Source organism: Dromaius novaehollandiae, chromosome 3 (genome assembly GCF_036370855.1).
Source record: "Dromaius novaehollandiae isolate bDroNov1 chromosome 3, bDroNov1.hap1, whole genome shotgun sequence".
NCBI lineage: Eukaryota > Metazoa > Chordata > Aves > Casuariiformes > Dromaiidae > Dromaius > Dromaius novaehollandiae.
The window spans coordinates 80,314,939-80,339,932 of NC_088100.1; the positions used below are offsets into that span (position 1 = coordinate 80,314,939).

The window sequence follows — 24,994 nt, forward strand, 5'->3', positions numbered from 1 at the left end:
GTCTAATCACTGCATCATGTAGAGCAGCCTGTTCTCTGCTGCAGCTGTGATTTGTCCCAGTAAACAGCAAACTGCCACCAGGAATCTAGAGATCTCTCTTCTCTCATGTTCCTTCATGTTTCTATTCTTTCTTGGTCATCTGGTTCAATGCCTACTTTTGGGTAAGGACAAGTTGCATTTGCTTTGGGGGAGGGTCTCTAAGGAATTACTATGTGGTGTAAGTAAATTAGTTAAGTGTCTCTAAAGAGGCTGTGATTAAATTGCCAGTTATCTCAGAATGGTATTACCAGAAGCCTCTCTGTATTTGAGAATATGTGAGCAGGTTTTTCTTTTCTCCTTCTTTTAAAATATATCACTGTTTATTGTTCTAGCCATTGTGGTCTGGAAAATAGCCACCTGTAATGTTAATATAGGTGGGAATGGAAAGTGAGGAAAACCTGCCCTGCCTCAGATTTAGTGCAGTTGACATTTTGTTTTTCCTACTGGCTCACTTCTCTTGTCTGTCATGGACAGCCTGCAGGTGGAATGGGAAGAGTTTTCCCAGTGTGGACATAATTAGAATTGACCCCACATTATACACATGTGGGAGAGGAGTTGTGAAGTGTACCCATCTGCTCCCTCCCTTTCTCCCATAAAATAACCAGCCGTCCACTTCCAAAAGCTTATTTTTAACACACCCAAGTTCATCTGGTTTCTCTATGAGCCTTCCCATCTGGTATGGCTGCTAAAACCCCTGTTCTGGATGCAAAAAGCCATTCACCCATATCTGTCCATAGGCCTTGTTGGGAGCCGCAAGTTCAGACCTTTCATGTTCTCCTTTTAAGAGCTGGAGTCTTTTCTTACGATGTTGTTTGATTTCTCACATGTTCTTAGACCTCCATAGTTGTGTTGACAGAGGAACAACTGCAGCAGATGTTTCTAGTTCAGCAACCTCTGACATTGGTTTATACTGAATACTTTGAAGAAAGGTACATTAACCTCTGAAGTGAACAATTACAGCGTACTTTTAAGCACAGGAGAACCTTTTCCCCCTAATCTGCAGCAGTTAGCATTTGCCTTATTTCCTCAAATACCATTTCTGCAATGTTATGCTCTGACTACTGTCACTGACTATTCTCCTTACTTAGAGTTTAATCTTTTCTGAATACTACCAGCCTCCTGGCCTGCCAGCCACATTATAGGCCTGAGTTTACAGTTCACTGCAATCTTTTTAGTTTCTTCTAAACTACTTCTATTCTCTCAGGTAATTTCTGTTTGTGTCTCTGGCTGCTTCTGTGTCTGCACTGTTTTTATGAACTCAGCAGAAAGAAGCACTGTGTTCCAGTTGTGAGGTATTACTCTTGAGCATACTGAAGTTGTAGCTCTTCATTATCAGTTATTACTCAGTTTTACATATGTTAGCCCCTTTGATGACTATGGCTCCTTTAAGAGAAGTCTTCATTGAGCTGGTCTCAGGACTCCTCCAGGCTTTTCTTGAGTGTTAATTTAGAACTCAGCAAAATAGTATAAATATGTTTCAGTAGGTAGATAAAACCAAAATGGGTACTCATAAGTTCCCAGGAATTGCAAGTCAAAATAAATGGGATCAATGAAAGAATGGGTTTTAGTTTGGATTTTCAGTGTATTGTATTCAGATCAGAATGGTTGTCTGCTCCTGTTCACAAAGCAGGCTGTGTTTGGTGAGAGCCTTTCTGATGACTTCAGAGGGTTTTAGATCCCTGAGCATAGCCATATACTAGAGGATCCTTCAGCCTGGTTCAGGTGTCCTTAGCTCTGGCATTCTTACTGCCTGCAGTGGTGCTCCCTGGCTGGCAATGATACAAAAGCTGGCACATTAGCAAATTGTCACTTTTTCTCCTTCACTACTCTTCCCTTATAATTGAAAAAATTCCCAATTTGAAGATGATGGTTTGAAGATGGTTTTTGGAAAAAAAAAATTATTGCTCTGTTGAAACAATGCGTATAAACTAATCTTCGGGATTTTGCACCCTGTTCTCCAGGTATACATGTGGCCATGGTTTTGGAACTGGGAGAGAGAATAGAGAATACCAAAATGTTTAAAGAACAAGGAACATCTTTGTCCTTCGGCCTTTATTCCTCATGAGACCCCGGAAGTTGCATGTTATTCATTAGACTTACTCATTTGACTGTCTTCCCAAGACCCTTCCCTCTTTCGTCTCTGCTGAAGTGCCTATATGTTATACATGTTCACACTGCACACAATCAGTACTGCCCCTGGACTTGTGCCTGCAAGACCTGTCTGGTCTGGGAGGGAGTCTTTAGTCCCCTTCAGTGGGTGCTTAGGACTTTGAGCAGTGACAGAGCCACAGTGTTCAGGGGAGAGAAGTGTTGCTTCAGGTAGAGCTCAGAAGAAAAGAAGCCCTATGAAAAAACATGTTCCCCTTAGTGTCTTAAACTGTGATCTCGTCCTTAGCAAATGACCTTGTGTGCCCGTATGCCACTTTGGCACTTGCTGTAACACAGAGATATGCATATCTCCTCTCCACCACAGCCCTCGCTTGATCACTTGACTCCATGTGTGGAGTCACACTGAACTGGAAAAATTCAGAGGGCTATCTGGAATTGGGTGGGTGAGAAGAAATAGGCATCTTCAGTGAAATAGAATTGGTATTAAAATAAATGTTTTCTAAGTTGCCAAGAGTTTTGCACTCAGGGGATGCTATACAAAATTCAAAGCTGTATTTTAACTATTTGGCAGTATCTCTTTAACTGGTAACACCTCCTCTCTCAAATTTTGCCTGTGGCAGTCAATAAAACAAATTGAGGCTAATTGAATGGGAGCCATATGTGTGATAATTAATTGGGAGTGCATCCGAGATTCAGTGCTCTGTAGTTCCCTGCCGAGTTAAAGATGCATTCACAACTCCAATTCACTGAATCATTCTAAGAAGACAGAGTAAAGACAGAAGGGAGGCATCAGAGAGAGAATGCATGCTGAGGCCAGGCAAGAACACAAGCAGAGATCAAAACCACAAGTGGGATAAAGGGAAAGGGATGGGCATGCAGTGAAAAATCTGAGGATAATGCAACATAAGTTCATCATCAGGAACTGAAATTACAGACCCATAGAAGAAAAGAAATCTTAACCAGGGTAGAAGATGATTATTAAAGATATTTGGAAAGGAGAGCAGCAACAGGGCATAAAAGAAAGATAAGAATGGACTAAGAAGTAGAAAACAAGTAATATCGGGCTTGTATGGATATATAGTAGCACTGAAATTTTATAAGCTGTTCTTCTAATGCTTGGCTTCCAAATCATGGAAATCTAATGAGGTCAAATGAACTCATGAAGTTTCTGTCATTTTAAGTGTTGGAAATCTGTTGAAACTAAGTTTTTCTTTTGGTTTTGACTGGATTTCCACAAGAACAGGTGTTCTCAAGAAGTGTTCATCTCATTCACATGAATAATGTAGCTCATATCCTGTTTTAAATTTAACTGAACCAAACTTTCAGGATTAAGTTGAAATTCAGAGTGCTAAACTGAAACCTTCCATTCAAGAAAATGGTTACTTGTACAACTTCTGTCAAGATGTAAAGACAGGGGGAAAGCTGAGATTGCAGAGGAAGTGTTCAGTAAGTGTCATTTTTCTAACTGCAGTGATGTGTAAATTATACATGGATGGCAACAGGGAATAATTCATGCTATGCCTTTCTGTGCCCTTATATGCAAGGGTATATACTGGACCCAAATTGCCAGAGGGCTTAGAGGGGCAAATTGTGCAATGTCTCTCACTTTTTTCAGAGATTATGCAAAATGTAAAATTATATCACTATTGCCACTGAGAATTGTCTCTGAAGCCTCATTCTCACTGGGACTAGATAAATACTGGATAAATGCTAGAGAAATATTTTTTTTTATCCTTTGACTTAGCAATGTTTGCTCTCAAAATACCATGTAGTTCAGGGATGGACTGGAGATTTTTTTCAATCTGATGAGTACTGTAGAAACTACCATAAAGACTGCTGTAAATGATTAACATTCTCCATCATCCTTGTCTAGCAATGAAAAAACACAGGTATTAAAAATTTATCCCTGCTTTAAATTTGATTTTGTGCAATTTCACAGTAGACATAAATTTTTTGATGTTCTTCAGTGCAGTGTCACTGATGCTGCACTCTCAGGTTTATGGCACTGGAATGGCTAGATTTGCTTCTGTTTTGTCTTCTTTCACCTTTTGGTGATGATTTCATAGATATATGAAATATATCTAGAACCCCATAATGATCTAAACTATTATTTCTGATGTAGGCTTTCATTATAAGGCACCACTCCCCAATCGTTGTCTTATTCTTAACATTAACAAAATATGAACTCCCTTTTTGTCGTTGAAGTATTTTGAATCTCTCTGTGTGGAATAAAGGAAATAGCCATCTTGGGCTCACTTGCTGAAGCAGCTCCCAGCATACTGGGGATGTTTTTGCTCTCTGATTTCTCTCTCCTCAGCAGAACTTTTCTTATCACCTACTTGGTGCTCTCCAGGGCCTTGCAATTTCTGAAGCTTTCACCACTTTATCCACAGTGGTCTGTCAGTGCCTCCAAAATAGCCAGTGCAGAGCCCAATTGAATTAGCCCCAGCAGAGTGCTTTACGCAAGGCTGGGCAGAGCACAGTACTTGTCCTATAATGTCTGCATGGCTCATGATGGAAAAAACAGAGGACTAACACATACCTGCAGTGTTTCAGATGCATATTTTGTTTTTTGTATGTATGCATGTATAATGAACACATTTGCTTAATTTAAATTAAAACTGTGTCTGTGAACTGTGCACAGTGAGACACAGCTGGGATGCAGCGGTCAGTGCTAAGTACAGTCCTTGCAGGAAGGTCAAGGTGCTGGCCCTTTCTGACTGCAAGAGGGAGCACAAACATCTCTGTGTGCAGTTGCCATAATCCTCCCACTTACCAAGCTCCTTGTATTGCTTAGTTAGAATATCTGAAAATGGTAACTAAATGTTTTTTAACAGATAAACCACAATCAGACATGGCACAAAAAAAAAAAAAAAAAAAAAAAAAAGTACCACAGGAGACAAATAAGATTAATATGGGGGTATTGATGACTTTTTACTAAAGCATTAGTAAATACTTTAAAGTATACAAATGCTTAAATGACCTGGCTTACTGATGTGTGCAGATGATTCATCAGCTCCTGTGAAATAACGGGCAAGTGCCCAGCTAAACGTTTGATGGTCAGAGCACTTAGGTAGACTGTTGAATCCATGTTTGGCCACGAGGACACCCAGCTTTTGATCTCAAATTCACACTTCTCATTTGCATCCCTATTGATACAAGGATCTCAGGAAACTCCTCTTCAGGAAAAGGAGGCTTCAGCATTGGCCAAAGTCTTAAGTAGTCTCAGTAGTGTCTCAGCAAACGGCTGCAATGCTGATTCTTATGCCTCCGCAAAAGCCAAAACAAACACAACAAGCTCTCATAATGAATTATAAAAACTTCTAAAGAAAGTAAACAAACCTTAACAGCGGGAAACAATAAGGTCTTACTGTGTTTTAAAAGGACCCTTCAACAGCGTTGTCTTTAATAACTGCAACTTTTTATGCCTTAACCCTCCCCCCATTTCCTAGCATGCAATCAAAGCCACTTATTATTGCTAGACGAAACATTGAAGCAGTCGGGGGAAAGGGAGGAGGGGAGCATGAAAAATAAAAATCAGACTGAGAGAGTAGGAAGGAGAAGTTGTTTTCCTTTTCAAGAGATCTTTCTTTGTTAAAGTGAGTTAAACCTATGGCATGTCTTCCATGCAACTGCCCAGAAAACCTGGAAATGGTTATGCATGAAGGGGCTGTAAGCATTTGGTGTTATAATCACACTGAAATCATTCTGCATTTTAGTTGAAATTGATTTAAAACTACTTGGGCATCCTCACACTTTCAATTAGTACCATGGTTTTTGCCTCTGGTGTCCTTCAAATATTCATGGATGCCTCCTTTTTCTGCCATTTCCCCATTCACCCTCCTGCCTCGCTATCTTAGCCTCCTACTACTGTGTTTTTAATGTTAAGCCTTCTGTTTGTGCTGCTGGCAGCACAGGACTTTCAAATAGGAAATGTTGGTTTTTTTCTCCAGGCTCCATGAATAGTCATAGAGCTGCAGCATAGTAATGTTTCTCTCTGTTAGCTTTGGCTGTTAGATATCATGCAAAGATGGATTAAAATTCACTGGACCCAAACAGAGAAAAACTTTGGATCTACCTTAGAAAGGCATCTCTTGCATCCCCCCAGAGGGGACTGCTTTTCTTTGTTTTATTGTCTTTCAAAGTAGAGATCCTCTCCTTCACAGCAGGAATCCTGGAAATCTTGAATTTGTGTATTAGGGTAAAATCCAGCAACAGCAATGCAGAAAAACAGCTGCAATTTCATTTTTCAGTTTCTGGAATTAAGCACGGCAATGATCTGTTTTTCTTCCATTTGCCTGATTCTCACCAACCTCCTTTGTGTTTCCCCAGGCTGCCTGAGTCCCCCTCTGCCTTTGTTCTACCTTCTTAATTGTTACTTGAAGGGAAACTGGGGAGTGAAATGGGAAGAGAAAGTCTTTCCAGGTTGAAAAATGAGGCAGTATTTTTGCACAAGGAAAATATGGGAAGTGACTCCATCTTTTTACAAAGGGAAGCAATAATTATAATGTCATGAACAGTGCTATGCTAGCCAGCGGATTATCTCTATGCCCATGTAAATGCTGGATTAAAAGAGCAGGAGTTAGATATTTCAGGAACTAAGCAGGACATTGACTTTAAAATTGCTTAGACTTAGCTGAAGACATTCAAACATGATCACTTGCTCTCCAGGGCAAGTGCCCAAGGACCTGCACTCTGTTTGGTTTGCGTAGAATAATGCAGTTCAGGAAGAAATCCAATTACTGAGCTAATTATCACCTTGGATGAGTGGTACTGACCAAATTTAAAGCAAGAAGCCACTGGGGGAAAGGCCAAATTGCCCATTAGTCCCAAAAGTTCACTTTAGGAGATCCTAGTTGACAGCAAAAAGCCCAGGAGTAAATGTATACCTAGTGTGGTTGTTAGGCACAGATTATAGTTTAATGCCATGCAAATTCCTGTCACCTTTAAGAAGGTACAAACATAGCTTTGGTTACTAATGGTTGTGGAAGATTTTAAAGAGCAAAATGGATTAACTGTTTGAATTGATTCAGCTAAACTGAATTTCAGGACAAAAGTAGTTCACTCTTATTTTGTTTTACAAATTGTATGTATTACCCCAGGTCTTCATAAAAAATTAAAATTACTGTTCAAAATATCTGGATAAAGCTTTTGATTTTTTTTCTGGTACTATCTGAAAAAGCAAATCTTTTCTTATCATCTCATGTCCTGGGGCCCATGTTTTCCCTGCTTAAGAAATCAATATTGTGCTTGGAATGGAGGATAAAGCCACAGCAGAGGCTGGTTTCATTTCGTTTGTGAGAGCTGTTCTGTTTCCTTCCCTTCTTCCCATTCAGGTTGCATTATCCATGTCCTGAAGCACTCCTGATTTTCCATAATTGTTTCATGCATCTCTCTCTCTCTCAAAAAAAAGGGGGGGGGGCAGGGAGAGAGGAGAAATGGAGCCAGAGCTGCATTCTGGGCAAAAGGATTCCCACTTATATAGATTAGAATTTTCTGAAATATTGCTTGATTTGTACCTGTCTCAATATGCCTCAAGAACAGAAGTGCTTTATGGGTTGTTAAAAAAAATGGGGTAAAGAATAGTATTGACTTGTGCCTCATATCGGCACACTGATTTCAAAGGGGCTGAAAGTTAATAAGGAGTCTGATAATCTTAAAATATATCCATTTTGAAATCAGCAATGTTTCTCTGCTGAGAATAGAAAATTGATTGAATTCCATAACGTAATCTTATGCTAACCCTTGCATATGTTGTAATTGAAGGTGCGCGTATATCAGGATAGAGGAATTCTGGCAATCTTTTTGCAGTTAAATCATTCTTTGTATTCAGAATTGCCTAGAAAGCCCCTCTGCATGTAACCATTTTCTGTTGCATAGGAACTGAAAATTGCAGTTACAATAAGCTGAGCCAACCAGAAGCAAGAAGATAAATAATACATCAAATTGGATGTTAATGTATGTAGATCATGTGCTAATATTAATTACAAATATTCTAATGAAGAATCATACTCTCTCCAACTGTATTTCTTGCAGAGTAAAAACCTGCCCCTTTTAAGAGAAAATCAGTAGCCTGTAGGGAGTAGAGGCAAAGCGGTTTTGTTCCTCTTCTGTCAGTTACACGGAAGCCACTGTGCAGTTTTTTTGTTGGTCAGTTTTCCACAGCTTTTTGGTGGGTGCTGTAGCTAGAGGCTGGATGAAAAGACTTTCTGACATTAGGAACATCAGTGGCATTCTTCTCCCTGAGCAGCATCAGCATTAGCTTATAACTTCGGATCAGGAACTTCCAACCCATTAAATAGCTTGTATATTGAGTCAAGAAATCCTGGAAACCAATGCTGATCTGAAAAAAGCTCCAGAAACACAAAATTCCAGGGGGAGATTCTCTGCTGTGCTTCAAAGACTGTGGGTTTGCACCATCCTCGTTTAGTGTTGTTTAACCGATCTGAAAGCCCCTCGTATAACTTAGACCCTCCCTGCCTCTGTCCTCCTTGGAGCATGTCTAAATTCTCCTAGTGAGTGGTTAAATTCTAGCTTTCCAAGCTGAACGTCCGACCACTGCACTATTCAAAATCTCCACTGTGCTCTGTGCTGTCTTCCTCAGTTCCTGTGCCCAGGGAGGGGCTGTCATGGCTCTTTTTCCCAGCACAAACAGGCTGGTGAATAGACAAGTGTCACACCTCTGCCATGCGTAACCTTACGCTGATCATGGCTTGGGCCAAATAGCTTTGTCTTTCCCCATATTCTGTTTTAACCTCATTTTCCAAGGAATGGTGGTATCTGCCTATCTGATTGACAGGACTTCTGCTAAGGTTAGCAACAGAGGGCAAAACTTGCAAGGCAATGGTCTTAGCGAAGTCACAAAGTCCTAAGTACCACTCTCAGAGCAGTATTTTTAGGGAAAAAAAGTACATTTTCTGTAGCATCCTAGGCTTACACTCATACCCTGAAGGCTTGGGACATGCTTTGGATTTCTGGCATTGAATATGCCTAGTCACCACAACCACCACTCCCTTCTGTTGGATGCCCACAGTGCAAGACAATCATTCATTAGCTTCAGACATTGTAAGTGCCTTTTTTTATAGGTAGGCATAAAGGCTCAGTGTACCTTGAAGTTGCCTTACATTTTGTGACTGTTTTTTCTTGTGGTCATTATATTCGACTGGGACTATGAAAATATTGGGAAAGTGACATTAGTAAGGGAGACAGAGTCACCATGTGTATGGAGTAAGACCCTGGAGTTCACTCTTTTTCAAGAGATAAGAATGACCAGGGACTCCCTCATTGCTGCCTAGGTAAATAAGAATTTTTTTTTTATTTTGTTTTTTCTTTTTTATTCCATAGATGTTGCACATAGACAGGAATATTTCCACATGAACAAATGAAACCCCTTGAGTCCAGCTATTTTCCTTAAGGCTTAGAAAGGAAGAAAAACTGATTTAATATTCTTTGTATTCAGTATTTGGGTAGCACTTGGCAGGTATGCTTCTGGAGCCAGTTTAAATATTTAGGTATATAGTAGCATTGTGTATTATCACAGAGGCCAGCTTCTAAATGGACTCTGCTACATGCTGAGTTACTTCTTACATGAATAGCCCCACAAGAAGGAAAATGGGGAAGAAAGAGTTTGAGGAAAAAGAGAAGGTGAAAAAGACACTTTTGTTTCATGTGCCAAAGAGCTACTTTAGCAGTTGCAATACCAAATTACAGTTACTGTGTCTACTTGGAGTAAACCAATTCACAGATTAGGAGTATGAACTGCATAATGGTACAAACATAGGATGAGAAGATATGTTTAAAAGAAAAAAATCCATGTATTTGGGTGAATCTTGCTTAAAAAAAGAATTGGCTGTACAACATGTCTTTATTTCCAGCACCAAAAGGTCGGACCATTCCAACACAAGACTGGCAATTCAGATCGAAAAGGATGCAGGTATGGCCCGGGAGTTTGGGTATTTTGCTTGGTTTGGAAAACACGATGTATTTACTCCTTTGAGGATTTGCCTGGAAAATTAGAGAGGCAAAGTGTTTAATTGTGTGAATGAAGCAGAGAATTTTAGATGTAACAGAGCTCCTGTTTAAGTTGTGTGACTTGATAAGTAAATTCATTCTTCAATTATGTGGAACTGATTGGATAGCCGCTGGGCTGTGAATCTCTTGGTTAATCATAAAATTTCTGTTTGTGTGGAATACATGGCAGACACCCTGGCTGAACTCCAAGGTTAGCCTTGGTAAGGGGAGTGTTTTGGAAGAAAGAAGAAGGTAATACTGCCCCTACAACTAAGCAGTTTGGGCCTCTTCCCTGAGGAAAAAACCTTTCTGGAAAAGGCAGAAAGCGAGGGAAGGGAAATCAGAAAATTTGCAGGAGGAGGTAAAAGAAAGAAGGAAAGCCAATGGGCTTCTCTTCCAGGTAATGACCCATGAAATGAGCTCTAATACATGACAATCTAAAACATCTTGCTGGACTGCACCAGGTAATTCCTGCGAGACTCAAAATGGGAGTATTTTTTGACAAGTCGGTGGGCATGGAGAGCACGTGATAGCTCACTTAACGCTGTTCATCACCTGGCAGGACAGACTCCTTTCCAGGAGAAACTGTTATCAAAGTTTCATGCCAAATCCTGATCCCAGTAAGAGAAGCCAAGATTTCATATATGGATTTCTTTAAAATTCTGCAGCTGATTTTATTTTACCACCAAGGTGTCAGGGGCTTGTATTGTGAAGGTGGAAACTCACATTGTAATTAATGTTGTTTCATTGCGTTTTTATCCCTCCTTTTTATGCATAGCTGTTACCTCAGCAGCACAAAAAAATATACATCTTTAAGCAGAAATGAATATAATCCAAGGAGTCCCAGATGACAAGAGAGGTATAACCAGTTCAAGGCATACATAATTCTCATTCATTATTTATCATTTTAAGGCGGGGAGTTAGGATATTTCTCAAGTCCATTCTGTATATTGGATAGCAATAACTTTTAGCATTATTATATATGCTTATCTAATTACCTTTAAAACCCACTGCTTGCTCAAAACATTTCTTTTGTGTGTGTGTGCTTAATACTTTCCTTTTCTGACTAATTTAAATTTTCACCAAACATACCCCAAAAGGTATATAGCCAAGTGTTTCTGTATGTGTGTACACACCTGCATATAGGTACATACCAGGGCTCAGTGCCTAACAGCCACAGTGATGAGGGGCTGTGCAGTAAAGTGTCAACTTCTCCTCTTGTATGGTGGAGCAATTTGTAGGGGAAGCTATAGCCTTTCATCCTCTCTTTTCTTCTCCATATTAGGTCTGCTCCCAAATATGCACATACATAAATATGCATGTGTACCTGTACATCTGTAGCCACATACACTGTCATATACATATATGCATCTCTAAGATGCTGGTTTGTATGTGTATATCTATCTGTCCACTCACATTTAAAAAGTATTTAAAGTAAACCACTGGTGCATAATAGAAAATAAATATAGTTGTTATATCAAGGATATATAAAAGAGTACAAGCACACCAACACCCTGTTGGATTATGTGGTGCTGTGTTTGCATTTGTGAAGGATTTATTTCCTTTCTCTAGTCATCAGAAAGTGCTAATTTTGTTCTGGTTAAATGCCATAGACCTTTGTGAGTTTTTCATACTGTTATGTGGTATTGTATCACCCGGACAGCTGGTCCAAGCAATGTATATCTGGACAGCTGAAAATAGTTTTTAAAGAGAGTAGTAGCAATTCTAGTGGTGAATGGCCCTTGTTTCATTCTTTCTCAATATACTAAGGGTATTCTTTTAAATACATGTCCTCATCTTAAGTACCCATCAGACACTTGGCAGAGAAAGATTTGGAAACATTCCTGGAAGAGTCAAAGAAACAGTTCCCAGTGAAATTACTGGAAGCCGTGTGACCAGATCCTTTACTTAGTGAAAATCTCAGGAAGAATATGTAGTTCTAAGCTTATGTACCAAGATAGTCATGATTTGTGGTTTTTTAAAATTAATAACAATATGTAGATGTTAACTTAGGATAGCAGGGTCTTTCAGTGGAGCAAAAAAAATCTTGCTGTTGTAAAACATGGAGGAGGAGATGTAGTTCAATCTGAAATACATTTTTTCACCAATCTGATATTCTGTTTATAGTATTGTTCATATTAAACAAAAGCCGCACTCCTGATTCTGTAAAGGACTTCTAGTCCACCTAGACATTGCATTCTATGTAGTGTATCTTCAAGAAGATACCATCCAGGTAGAGCAAGAGGCTTTATGCAGGAATAAAAAAGAACATAGGGTTCTATTCAGAATGGCTTAGTTTATTATAAATTTTATTTTTCACAAATGTGTGCTGCTCTGGTTGTAGGAAATGATGACAATAATCTCAACTCCATTTTTTATGAGCATTTGACAAGATCTCTGCAGGAGTCTCTTTGTGGAGATTTGATACTGGGCCGCTGGGGAAACTACAACACAGGAGACTGTTTTATTCTGACATCGGATTATTTAAATGCTTTTGTGCACTTGATCGAAATTGGAAATGGCCTTGTCACCTTTCAGCTCAGAGGGCTGGAATTTCGAGGTAAGGATCTACATCCCTGATGATTTAAACAACAAAAAAGCAACCACAAATTGTCTGGCTTCCTTAACCTATTGCAACTCTATCATGGGGCATAGAGTTTAAGGACTTCTTTTTCTCTCTTTCTTTATAGGTATCTGTTTGTTTGTCTAAAGGCTCTATATTTCTTTGTGTCAGTATTTGAATGGCAGTGCTGTGAAACCCAAATGTTTAGAAATTAGGAGTCGTGTTCTGCAGTATTGTAAGACTTTCAGAAAGAAAGCATATCGAGTTCTTTTCTTGGTTCACAGGTCTTTTAGATTACGCTTTGTCATGTTTTCAGATGTTTTTTCCTTTAATGAAGTGAAGACTGAAATTCCTCTGAAAATTGTTCAGCCTTCAAAAACTTGCCTTTGAAAAAGCACCAAATATCATGAGACAGCCCACTGAAAATGCTGTGGGTTGGATTATTCAAGATGCTAGTGGTGAGCTGGTCTCTATCACAGTAGAAAAGGAACACTTCAAAAGACCTGAGATGTTTCAGTGCAGACACTAGGCTACAACTAGGGAATAGCTTATGTCTTACAATGGTGTTGAAACCAGCTAGAAAGCAGCACCCTGCTTCAATTACTATAAGGAGAGGAGAAGCAAGTAGAGACCTGATTCCTGGATGAGGGCTTCATATTTCTTTTATTTAGGAAGTGCTAACTCTTAGTAGAAGAAGAGACCTATTCAACATTTTCCTCTGACAGAACCCTCCTCTTTAGGGAAAGATGCTTGCATCCCCTTCCTAGGTCTTGTGGCATTTGTGAGACCAGTTGCTTATAGTATCTCACTCCTGTCCTTTCACCTGTTGTTGTAAAGTAGGGAGAAAAATGGAAGTAAAACTGCAGAGCTTTATACATAGCTTTTAAATTCTCTTTGTGCTAACATACCGGCTAGCTGTGATTGTTGCTTGGGTTTGTAGCCTTTCAAGGATATCACTTTGCAATTGCAAATGCTTGGAGCTTTGAAATCCTAGAACAGCTTCCCAGGCTGGAGGGCTGAGCATCTAATGGGCAGCATGTGCAGGAATGTACAATCAAGGCAACTTTTCAGGAAGGCTGAGTATGAGAAAACAGGAGACAGGCCAGCTTTTTGAATGCACTTAGATGTGAGAAGTTTTGACTTGGAAGGAACATGTGTGTCCTCAAGTCTTGACTCTGTGACAGACTTCCTGTAGGTTCACAAGGAGGTTGTTGTGAATGCTTGATGCTCGGTTCCTGTTCTATGTGATGAGGGTGAAGATAACATGCCTGTATCTTAAGTAAAGTTATGTAGAAAACAGAGTAAATACCTGAAAGCTGTAGATATTGTGGTACCTGGTGAGGTACCTATTCAGAACAGAGACAAATTGTAAGAAAAAGCAACCGGAAGAAGTAAGGGAGAGAAAGCATTTGTTTATCTGCCCCATAATTTCTTGTTTGTGAGGATGATGACATATGTCTGCCTCTGTGGCTTTTTTCAGCTTCAAAGACGTGTGCAAGTATTATCTTCTCCTCTTGTGCCCCCAAAATAGTCAGTGGCGCTCCTGTGTTAGAGATAAGTACTCAGGTTGAGTACCTAAAATGAAGCCACAGGGGGGAAATTTGGGGGGCAGATTTGGCATTTGCTGCTCTTGCTTTCATACAGACAAATGCAGATTTATGTTGTTCTTCAAGAACGGTTAAATACTATGGCAATTCAAATCTTAGTTACAGTACCACTGACTTCATAGGCTGATAAATCTCTGAAATAACTTTTTTTTTTTTTTAAGACCGTTCTAGTCAGCCTTTCATTTTCAGTGCTTCTTAGGTAGCTCACAGTTAGAGGTTTTTATGAAAACTCCATGAAGTCAAAAAATGGTTTATTCATTTCTGCAAATCTGAAAATAAAAGTGACTTCTAGGAGGGATTTATATATGTTAAAACAGTGACAAATCTTGGAAAATGTTGACATTTTGTTTATTTTTGTTGGGATTTTGGATAAGCAGGACCATACACATTTCCATCATGTCCCATTATAATTTCATAACATTATCTTTGCTAATCATCCCTTTCTGTTAAAATTGTTCATTGCAGAATTTGAAAGAAATGGAAGAAAGAAATCTCATTTTCATGCTTAAATTGGATGAGTTTTTTTCTCTTGCAGTTGCCACTTACTTCTGGGTCCCTCTCCATCATCACCATCCCCAGGCAGCTCAGAAAAAGTAAATGTAGGAAATGCAGATGAAAAATAAGAGAGGATGCTCAACCTTATCCTAGTTAAATAAAAAGATCTGGGCCTAACAGGCAGATTTAATGAGCTGAAGGTTGAATAGTAAGAAAGTGGATAGTTTGTTGCACAGTGGTTTGGGAAAACTCCATTTGGTGTTAAGCCAGGGTTTTCCATTACTAGATGGGTGCCATTTTATATTTGAATCTGAGAGCAAAGCTCAAAACTTGTGGTGTGTCACCTGTCAAGGCACCTCTCTATTCTCTAAAATCACAGTTTATTTAACCAGATGGGGGCTGGAAATTGACCTTTCCACGCTGGTTGCCTAACACTACCTGGCGTTAGTACTGTAGTTGGTTTTCTTTGTGAGTAGATCCAGCATGTCAGCTGTCTGCAGAAGGTCTTTAAAATCAACAGGGACTGAGCCCCGCAGCCCCTTGTGTGTCTCATGAATTGCCATTTGGAGCCAGCTAAGTTGTGATCACAAGTATCCCCTTCCCCATTTTCTGTCATCCCTCGGGAAGAGGTTGGCAGTCCGGCGAAGCCACACTCTTACCTGGGAGTTCAGAAGGTCTGGATCCACATAATTAACAAAGCAGCAGCAACCAGAAAAGCACAGACATATTACTGGAGGACGGGAACGGGAAAAGTGGAAATGGGAATCTCACCTAGATTATCTTCAGCACTTCTAACCCTCAGAGTACCACATTTTGAGGGACACTGCTCGGTATTAGAAGGGAAAAGGATGGAAAGGGGGAGAAATGGCCTCCCTCTGTTCTTCTTTCTGTACCCAGTGAATGATGCTATTCCAGGAATAGGACAGAATGTATAGTTAGTTTACATCCTCATGGACATGATGTGTAGATGAAGGTTTCTCCAGCTTTCAGAGTGGTGCCTCCAGGTAGAAGAGATGTGTTGGGAAGACAAACTAGGAGTGTGTGAATGTTTGGATTACATTGTTTGACCTGGAACAGAAAAACATAGGATTGAATAGCACAACATACTCGAAGGACCAGCTCTAACATGTAGCATTTGACATGATGTGACATGTGTGAGTAAACCCCACTGCACCATGCAGAATGAGTACCAGAGAAACCACAGAAATTGAATGCCTGTTTAAGGACAGAGTAGATAGAGCAGGAGGAACAGGGGAGCCAAGAGGGGAACCAGACACAAGCAAGATAAGATTCAGTCTTTCTGACATGGACTATGGCAAAAGTGTCATGGACTGTAGACAGAGGGGCTGGGGCAGGAAGTTAGACCAGGCTGCCCCAGTGCAGCACGAAGAACCATCTCCAGCTGCCAACTAAGCAGGTTCTTCCCCATTTCAGGTCTTGCAGATGGTCCACATGGGGTCACAGTTGCATATAGTAGGATTTATTCTGCAGAAGTGGGAACGGTGTGTAGAAAAACTGAACGGGAAGAACAGCTTGTAGTTTACAAAGTGAAGTGGCAGTTGTTAATAAGCACTAGGTTTAATATTTCACATGAAATCTCATTTCCTCTGATTTGTGCATCTGTCTTACATTCCTATTTTTAGTGGTCTGGTCATATACTGCCTTTTTACATGGGACCTTGATTTAATTGATTACATAGAATGGTTTCCAACAAACAAACAAAAAAGCTAGAGGAGGAAGTTGAAATCTGTAATTTCTGAGCTTTGGCTACTTGACCTCTACTTTAATTTCAAAAATGCAATTTTAATTGAGGGCCCTAAAAAATCTGCATTTCTATAAATAGGAAGTCTACGTTTGCTTGGGAAATTAGTGAATCATAACAGTGTTCTCTGTATCTGTGACTGGCTTTCTGTTTCTGAGTAAACCAGAAGCAATATTTGCATTGTGAAGCTCTGAGTTTTGCTGTGAATGTTTGTGACTCTTGTAGCTGAAAAGCTGGGCGAGTATTTCTGCCGCAACACTGCCCAAAGAAAAGGTCATAGTCTTCTGAATTTAAGTTTACTAGGAGGGAGGAGATATTGCTTCCCCTATTTGCAGTCTAGCCTAATTAACAGTTGGCATTATAAATGACTTTGATCCAGATTCCTTTCTAACTGTAGTTAATAGCTCAGCTTTTAACTGAAAAAAATCTTTGCAGTCAGGGAAAGAATACATTGAGCAAACTGGAAGAAGTTGGTAAGCAAAGCTGGGATTCCTCTCATCTCATTTTAGCCCTCTTCAAATTAAGCATCATGTCTGAATGAGCTCTTCACTCTCCATTCTTATGGACAGAGAAGGGACATGCCTCCACCACGTCATTCATCCTGTGTGCAAAGCAGGGGAGAGGCTCAGCAAGAAGAGCACAGAGTGGTGAGTTCCAGCTAGATAATAACTTGGAGGTAGCTGCATACTGGTGTGGGGGAATCCATCCCTTCAGAAACTTAACTGTGTTAGGCCACAGTGGTAAACTGTGTGCCAGGAAATACGTAATTTGAGGGGAAGAGAGAGGGGAAAACCCACAATCAGGGAAAGCGCAGAAAGAATGTCAAAATATATAGGTCCTGCAAGTTTCCTGTTGAACAAGGAAGACTTAAAATATTTTCCTGTTTAGTCTGTGCCTCAACAAATTGTCTTTTGGAGAATATCCAGTTAGGCATAGCATATGCAGAAATCGTTTGTGGATGGTGATGCCGTTATCTTGAGGTACAGTTTTCTAACTCACTCCTGATGTTCTTCAATCATATAATTAGCGTTTAAATCTCTGCTGTGATTTTTGTTACTGAATCTTGCACGTGCCGTATTCACGCTTCACTTGGAACTTCATTAGATGAATCAAGGAAAGCACAGAGCAGACACAGATGCAATTGTACATAGTGGAAGGCAGCTGTGATGGGAATGCCCATGGGGCTTTCTCTGTGTTAGCCAGTTTATTTCCCATGCAAAATGGCATATGAACACAGCCAGTTTGAGGTGTACACTCCAGGAGCAGTAGTGATGTCTAAGAAATAAGAATAGTTACTCATTTCTGCAGTGTGTGTGCATTGTATAGTTTTATTACAGTAGAGAGTACACTACCATTGTAAGGAATGTTTATTGGTGTTTGATTTTTGTGTCTGAAGGCTCTGTAGCACTAGCAGGAATCCTTTTTTTAAAGAGTGGTGGCAACTTTCACTTTTTACTTCTAACAATCACTTCATGCTGTTGGAAAATAAAAGTGCTCGTCTTCATGTCATTTCTGAGACCACAGTTGAATACATTCTGCGTATGCACCAAACCGTCAAAAAGGTATTGACAAATTAAAAGGAGTTCAGAGAAAAGTGGCCATTTTTTAACGCATCTCTTTTGAGAGAAGGTTGAAAGAACTGAATGCACATTGTTTGAGTGGGAAAGAACAAAGGTTGAGAGACATGACGCTCAAAAAAATTAGAGAAGCATGAACAGAAAGGTTGCAGAGGGATTTTTTTGACTGAATCATGATTTAATTGGAAAGAATGGCATAAGACAGGGAAGAGGATACTTCAGGTTGAATGTGGGAAATCTGTAATGGTGAAATCTTTTAGGTGTATATTAATGTTCCAGCAATGGAAGCCATCTATGAGTTTCAAATAGAATGTTTTAGTTTCTCTAACACAGGTTAGAATAAGTATTTGTTTTCTTTTTTCCCCTATCCTCCCTTACACAATTTTATATGTACATATGGATGTACTGTAGAAGACTTCTGGAAGGAAGGAGAATGTTAGATGCATGGTAGCCTTTTTATTGAGTAAAGGCATATGTCAAAAGCCATGTTGTATTTTACATTGTGTCTCAGGAGAAGTGACATGTGAGGTTCTCATGGGTTTGTTAGCTGAAAGTTTAACAACCAAGGTCCTTAGAGAAAGTTTTCTTTCACCTTGAGTTCCATAATGTGTCCCTGCAGACAAAAAAGAGGAAAGATTTTTGAGAAGAGATGATGTCTGTTGTAAGACCAATTGACCTAGTTAGAAAAAATAGAATATTTTTCAGGCGTGAAAGCACCCGAAGCAGTCAAAAACCAAGCCACAATTCTATAACTAGTAGCTTTGATGTTTGAGGGATCAATATTGGTTTGGGTTTTTTCTTTCAAGCCCTGTGATTTTTCTTTGAGACAATTTGAGACTATCATAGCCTATAAATTACTTTTCTTAATCCCAATTCCATGAGGAAAAGAGCAGGAAGGATCCAAAACAGTAGTTGTTTTCCAGGATATGTCCATTTCTGAGACTTACCAGCTTCCATCTGGGAGCTCAGTTCAGTCTTTTTTTTTTTTTTTTTTAATGTACAGTTTTCCTTTGTTTTTAGAACTATATACAGTGCTCGTTTCAGGAGAGGATGGCTTTTCAGTCTCTGTAATAATGCTCTTTGCGCTTCCTCTGGTTGATGACTTGCTGCCTACTAGTCTGTTATCCTGAGCAGAAAAGAAACAGGTCAGGTGAAGAGGAACCTTATCTGTCTGAATTTGCAGAATTTTTTGGGAATTTGCAGCAGAACTTGGAGCTGAGTCAGATATTTTCAGAGTATAACGCATTTATAAAATAATCATGCTTACCAAACAAATGGTGAACAAGCAGGCATTTTTGAGGAGCTCCTTGTGAAGAGACTTGTGCATAGCCTATAAAAGGAGGTATCTTACATTTCACTCCATCTTCACAGCTCCAAGTCTCCACATGCAGCCCCATCTTGCAGACTTATACCTGCTTAACCCCCCTAGTCCAAAGCTGATTGTTGGGGTCACATAGTTTAGAGCTTGAAATGCCAAATTTCAAGCCAGGATTTATGATGATCTCAACGTGTGTGTGTGTGATTAGTGCATGATACTATGAGCCCCTTCTAAGTACATATACGCCCTAGGTGCTTATATGTCAGCAGTCTTTAGTGCTCAAACTATCACTACCTTCAGCCATAAAATTTATCTCGATTCTGTCTTTGTTGTTAAGCTCAAGCGTTTATGAAAAGTAAAACTGCTCTGGAAGTATGTTGTGTCACAGAATTTTATGTCTGGCCCTTGAGAACTGAACAATGTTTTTCCTGCCACTCACTGAGTTTGCAAAATTCAATTTAAAAGTATACTTTGATTTCAGCCATTAATTTTAGAAGGCCGCGTGGTCATTAAGTTAGGTGTATTTTATGTGTCCTCTTGAGGTGAGATTACAGTCTTCAGTTTCAATTTTCTGATTCCCATTTAGGTCAGATCATTCTGGCAGAGTACAAGTGAGTCTTCAAATCCTGATGTGTCAGGAAAATAGAGAGAGTTCCGAGCTCTCACACTGGTTTTCTCCTGAGCTTCCATAGGCTGACCTTGCTTTGCTGAGCTGGCACAGGTTTTGCATTGGTAGGTTTTTGACAACCATCCAGTGTCATATGTCTTACAAATGAATCGGTCTCATCTGTACTAGCAAGGGTCACAGTGAATGACTAATGCTGAATGAAGTGGGAGAGCTTATTTTCTTTCCATTGCAGGAAGAAATGTTATAAAGAATTTTTTTCTTCAGATTTTAAAATCACTAATTACCAGTGAAAACATCTTCCTGCTTTTTAATATTTAATGGCACTATACTTAATTATATTGCATAACTGAAGTGCACATTCTGCTCCACTGCTTTTTGGTTTTTATGAATAATTCTCTTAGAATTGCTTAAACTTGATAATTTCTGGGGAAGCAATATAAAAATTGACGCTTTAATCATCAGCTTACAGCATATACATATATACAAAAGTGTAGGGTTATCATTCTGTAAAAAATGTACACAAATGCTTAACTTCATTCACTATGACTTGTCCCTTTTGGCTTAATCCATAAAACTGAGCAAATGTTTTTAGTCCTTGAGGTATCAATGTCTAGAGTAATAGACCAAAAAGAGGATTGATGAAGGAATTTGTAAGACGAAATTTCTGAATAACATGAAAAGTTGTGACATTGAAGTCCAGCCAGTGCATTTTGGCCTGAAGTAACTTTCAGTTAAAGATGGGAGAAAATTACTGGCACTCTTTCTAGAACTGAATGCAAGAAATGGGAGGGAACTAACATGTACTTGAGCATCAGACCTGCATTTTGTCTTTGCAGACTTGAATCCTCTTATCAGATGTCATTTGGAAATATTAATCAGCAGATGAAATGGGACTGAGGGTATGAAATAGGGATTTAGTATTTTGTCAGAACACTGGCCATTGCTCAGATCATTGGTGCCTTGAAACTAAACAGAGATACCATAGAGGATCTGCAAGCAGCCAAGACACCAAATCCCCAAGGTGATAATACTCAAGCCCATCAAACAGCTTTTGTTAAGCAGACACATGTTTTCCAGGTGTTGACAGAGCACAGACCTGATTTTGTTCCTTGGAATAAATTTGCAAAATGACCACATGAGCTCGTTGGCTTTTTCCCAGAGCTTTTGTAGTAATCTGGTCCCAGTTAGAATGTCTCTAACTCCCCGAGTTCAATATTGATGGCGTTAACTGTAGTATAATTGTAGCCTTAATTGGGAGAAATGTTCACCTGTCGAATTATGTGAGAATGCAAATAATTGTTCTGGCTTCCTCACCTGTTTGTTCTGCATGTGATGACAGCTTCCCTGGGTCTCTTCCCAAGGATCTCTTGAATTCACTTATTATCTTTAGGGGCTGTATTTTACAAAATACATGTCTTGAGAAAAATAATAATTACACACATTCTTCAAAATAATACAGATATTAATTAACATAGATAATACAGTGAGTGCATAGAAACCTGACCAGTATTTCATAGGAATGAAATGTTATTTGTTGATACAAAATTAAAAATGAATGTAAGAATAAGGATAAGTAAACTGAGCAAACCCCACCTTTAAGTCTATTGGTTGTAAGGGCATAAGTGGCAGCTGTTTATTAGACTTGTGTTTTTCATCAAAAGGGGCAATGTTCCACTTATAAATGTTTGGCAATGCTAAATTTAGCACCTGGAAAGAAGATTTACCTTCTCTTAAATTCAGTTTAATATTATGAGACCTTTAACCTTTCAAAAAATAAGCATAACAGCAATAGTAATAGCACCAGCATGCAGTAGTTATTTTACTCTTTTCAATATCCAGCCATATATAAGCTATGTACAAAGGAATATGCCTTTCCCTACTTCACTTTGAGTACAATGTCTTTTGACTTGACTTCAGAAAAGCATCCACTGACCCAGAGCAGTTGCTGCTTTTTTGCTGTTGAGCAGCAAGTGTTAATTCATGTAGAAATCTGTGAAATATGAAGCAGAAGCAGTTGAGTTCATGTTCAGTCCTAGTGGATATGTCAGCTTGATAGGTCATGCCTTGTATTTCGTGGGAGTCTTGAAGGGAAATATGTTTATTTTTAGGTTACATGAAAACATTTAATAATTTGTTATATTGTGTTTCCCTGCTGTCCAAGAAGGAATAGATATCAGTCTGTGAACAACACTGGATACACAGGGTAAACAGAAAACTGAACAGAGAACAGTGGAAGTTATTGACCTTTTCCCCCCACCTCCGAGGGCTACAATCCCATTTTCTTCTCAAACGTTTCCTTCGGATTTTTTTTATTCTACTTCCTTTTATGTGTTTTCTTGCTGGATACATTTTAGAAGGTGTATGGAGAAGAAAGAGAAGTTGATAGCCAGTAGTTTAAAATATTTTGTTGTATTTTGGAAGGTTTTTCTTAATGTGGGAAGGGGAATACTCTAGGTACTACTTCCATCAGTAAGGACGAAGGGTCCTCAGTTTGTCATTATAGTGCTGTTAAGTTGACCATATAGTTGTTATAGACTGGGATAGTCAATCTAGGACACAGAGACCATCCTGACACTCCAAAGAAGGGCCTGCTGGATACTCTCTCATTCCAGAATCTCTTCTGGGTGCTGGCAAATTTCGGGGAAATGAGCCTGCCGTTATTTTCTCTCCCAGTCTACTGTTTGGATGACAAACATAGCCAGATTCTTCTCTCATTTGCACTGAGACAAATGAACAGGTCTGTTGGTCCCAGCAGGGGTTTTTATAGATGTTGATTACTTTAATTTATGTAATGTATAGCAATCAAATTCTCAGAGAGAGGAACTCAAAGGTGTTTTAAATCATGTGGTGTTCTTGCTGTTTTTTTGACTGAAAACACAGAATGTGCTTTTAAGCCTATTTCCTGATAGGTAAAATTCATACTCCATGTCACACCTTCCCCCAAAATGACAGGCAAGTGGTACTGGGGGTGCAAACACAAATCAGTTTGTGAGTAAGCCACTGGCGAGGGTGGTGTTGCTATTGAGGAACATAAAAGAAGCAGACAAGAGCCTGCTGGTAAATATTGCGGCTTTGCTTTCAGATCAGCACTGTCCCCCTGCAAGCATCGGCTAATGCCAGCTAAGGCTTTTGCTGGGCATGTCCCCTGCTCGCCAGAAACGGCAGTGTGGTGTCTGGCAGCTTCCTCTCCTGTTGAGACCATTTGGAAACTGACTGAGCCAGCTCTCTCATGGGGTGAGACTTACCCATTGGCAGAAGGCCCGTACGAGACATATGTGCAGCTTACCTCATACTAAAAGGCCTTGAAAGAAGGTTTTTGCAGAACTTCAGTGGAGAATAAGTTTCACAACAGTCCATGGAGAGCAAATTTTAAAAAGATCCATGCATCAAGCACACGCAATCCGCGAACTTTGAGAACTGTGTGGGGAGCACATGGGTGTCCACCTCTGGTTGTGATTTGTAGGGCCCTAAATGATTTTGACACCACATTCATAGATTTCAGATTCAGAAAGGCTTAGGTTGATCATCTAGTGCGCATAGCACATGCCAGAAATGCAGAGTCTGCACAGCAGAAATATTATATCTGCCTCATAACTTCTTTTCAAGTTAACGTTTCTTTTTCAGAAAGATATACTCTGTTTTGATCTAGATCCCCTATAACAGGCTAATTAGAAAGCTGTTCTGTCCTCTTGATATACTACCACTATTGCTATTCATCGGAAATGTTTGATCTGGAGTAGCTTTAAATCCACTGGGGAAGAGAAGAACCAGTTGGATGTTATTTTTGGAACGTGCTTTCTAAGACAGCTTGCTGAACCCCAGATTTTGTAAGTGCTCTGACACACTGTAAATTCTTTGTTTGCATCCTGTACGTTATTTGAAGAAGCAGACTGGGATTTGGAGCAATTTGCTTAATATGCCTGATGGAGAGAAAATCTTTAATGTTGCTTCCTGGTGAGTTTTTATTAAGGCAGAAGCTGTATTCTGTAGTGTAACTCTGCTCAGAATAGGATGGCTAGAACATGAGAGTGGGCCCTTTTGGCTTTTGTAGATGATAGTAAATAAATAATGTACAGCTCTTTATTTGCTGCTGCACATGGATCAGTTGGCACATCTAATTTGTTGCTGTAGCTCTTTTTATTAGATTTTTGCTAAGTGGTTGGAGCCTTCAATCATTCTTTTTTAGCTTGGAAGAAGTCCTTTGTTTCCTTCTCCCCCAGTAACTGCCAGCATGCTCTCTTTTTCTCACTGCCAAGGGACATATTGCCAGCAGAGAGAAGTGGAAGCTATAACAGAAGGAGATGAAGACAATGAAGGCTGCTGCTGTTGTAAGCCTGGACACTTGCCTCACTTGTTATCATGTAATGCAGCCTTTAACCTCCGATGGCTGACATGGGAAATAACACGAACCCAGTACATCCTGGAAGGATATAGCATCATTGATAACAATGCTGCAACAATGCTGCAAGTGTTTGATCTGCGGAGAATACTTATAAGATACTATATAAAGGTAAACTCTTTGGTAAAGTGGAATTTACTGCTAGGCAGATTTGTCAAAAAGAAAGAATACTGGCTTTCTATTAGAACTAGTGTTTTAAAAAAGTATCTTTATGTCCATTCATTTGCACTATAGGCAGTCAGACTGACTTGAAATTAGAAAGGGATAATTAACTCATATCTCCATTTGCTATATTTGATTCTGACCAGTCATACCTCCAGTTACTACAGAAAATCGCAGATTTGCTTAAGCAGACATCAAGAAGGTGAGTTAACATCCTGTATTGATAAAGTCATAAGAAGCATTCTTACAAAGCAAAGCTTTGCTAACAGTTTGTTGTTTTCTTCCTGACTTAGCTTTACTACTGTTTTGTCTGGCAAACAAAAAG

The 24,994-nt window shown here is 39.5% G+C and overlaps 1 protein-coding gene across 2 annotated transcripts in view; it reads left to right on the top strand.

Moving 5' to 3' along the window:
- The window catches only part of PCNX2 (pecanex 2), a 164,137-nt gene that overhangs the window by 113,949 nt on the left and 25,194 nt on the right, over nt 1–24,994 (top strand). For both annotated transcript variants that reach the window (XM_064509246.1, XM_064509245.1), the window contains 3 exons: nt 10,023–10,081; nt 12,503–12,718; nt 24,365–24,618. In XM_064509246.1, the coding sequence (XP_064365316.1) occupies nt 10,023–10,081; nt 12,503–12,718; nt 24,365–24,618 (529 nt within the window). The remainder of the gene's footprint in view (nt 1–10,022; nt 10,082–12,502; nt 12,719–24,364; nt 24,619–24,994) is intronic.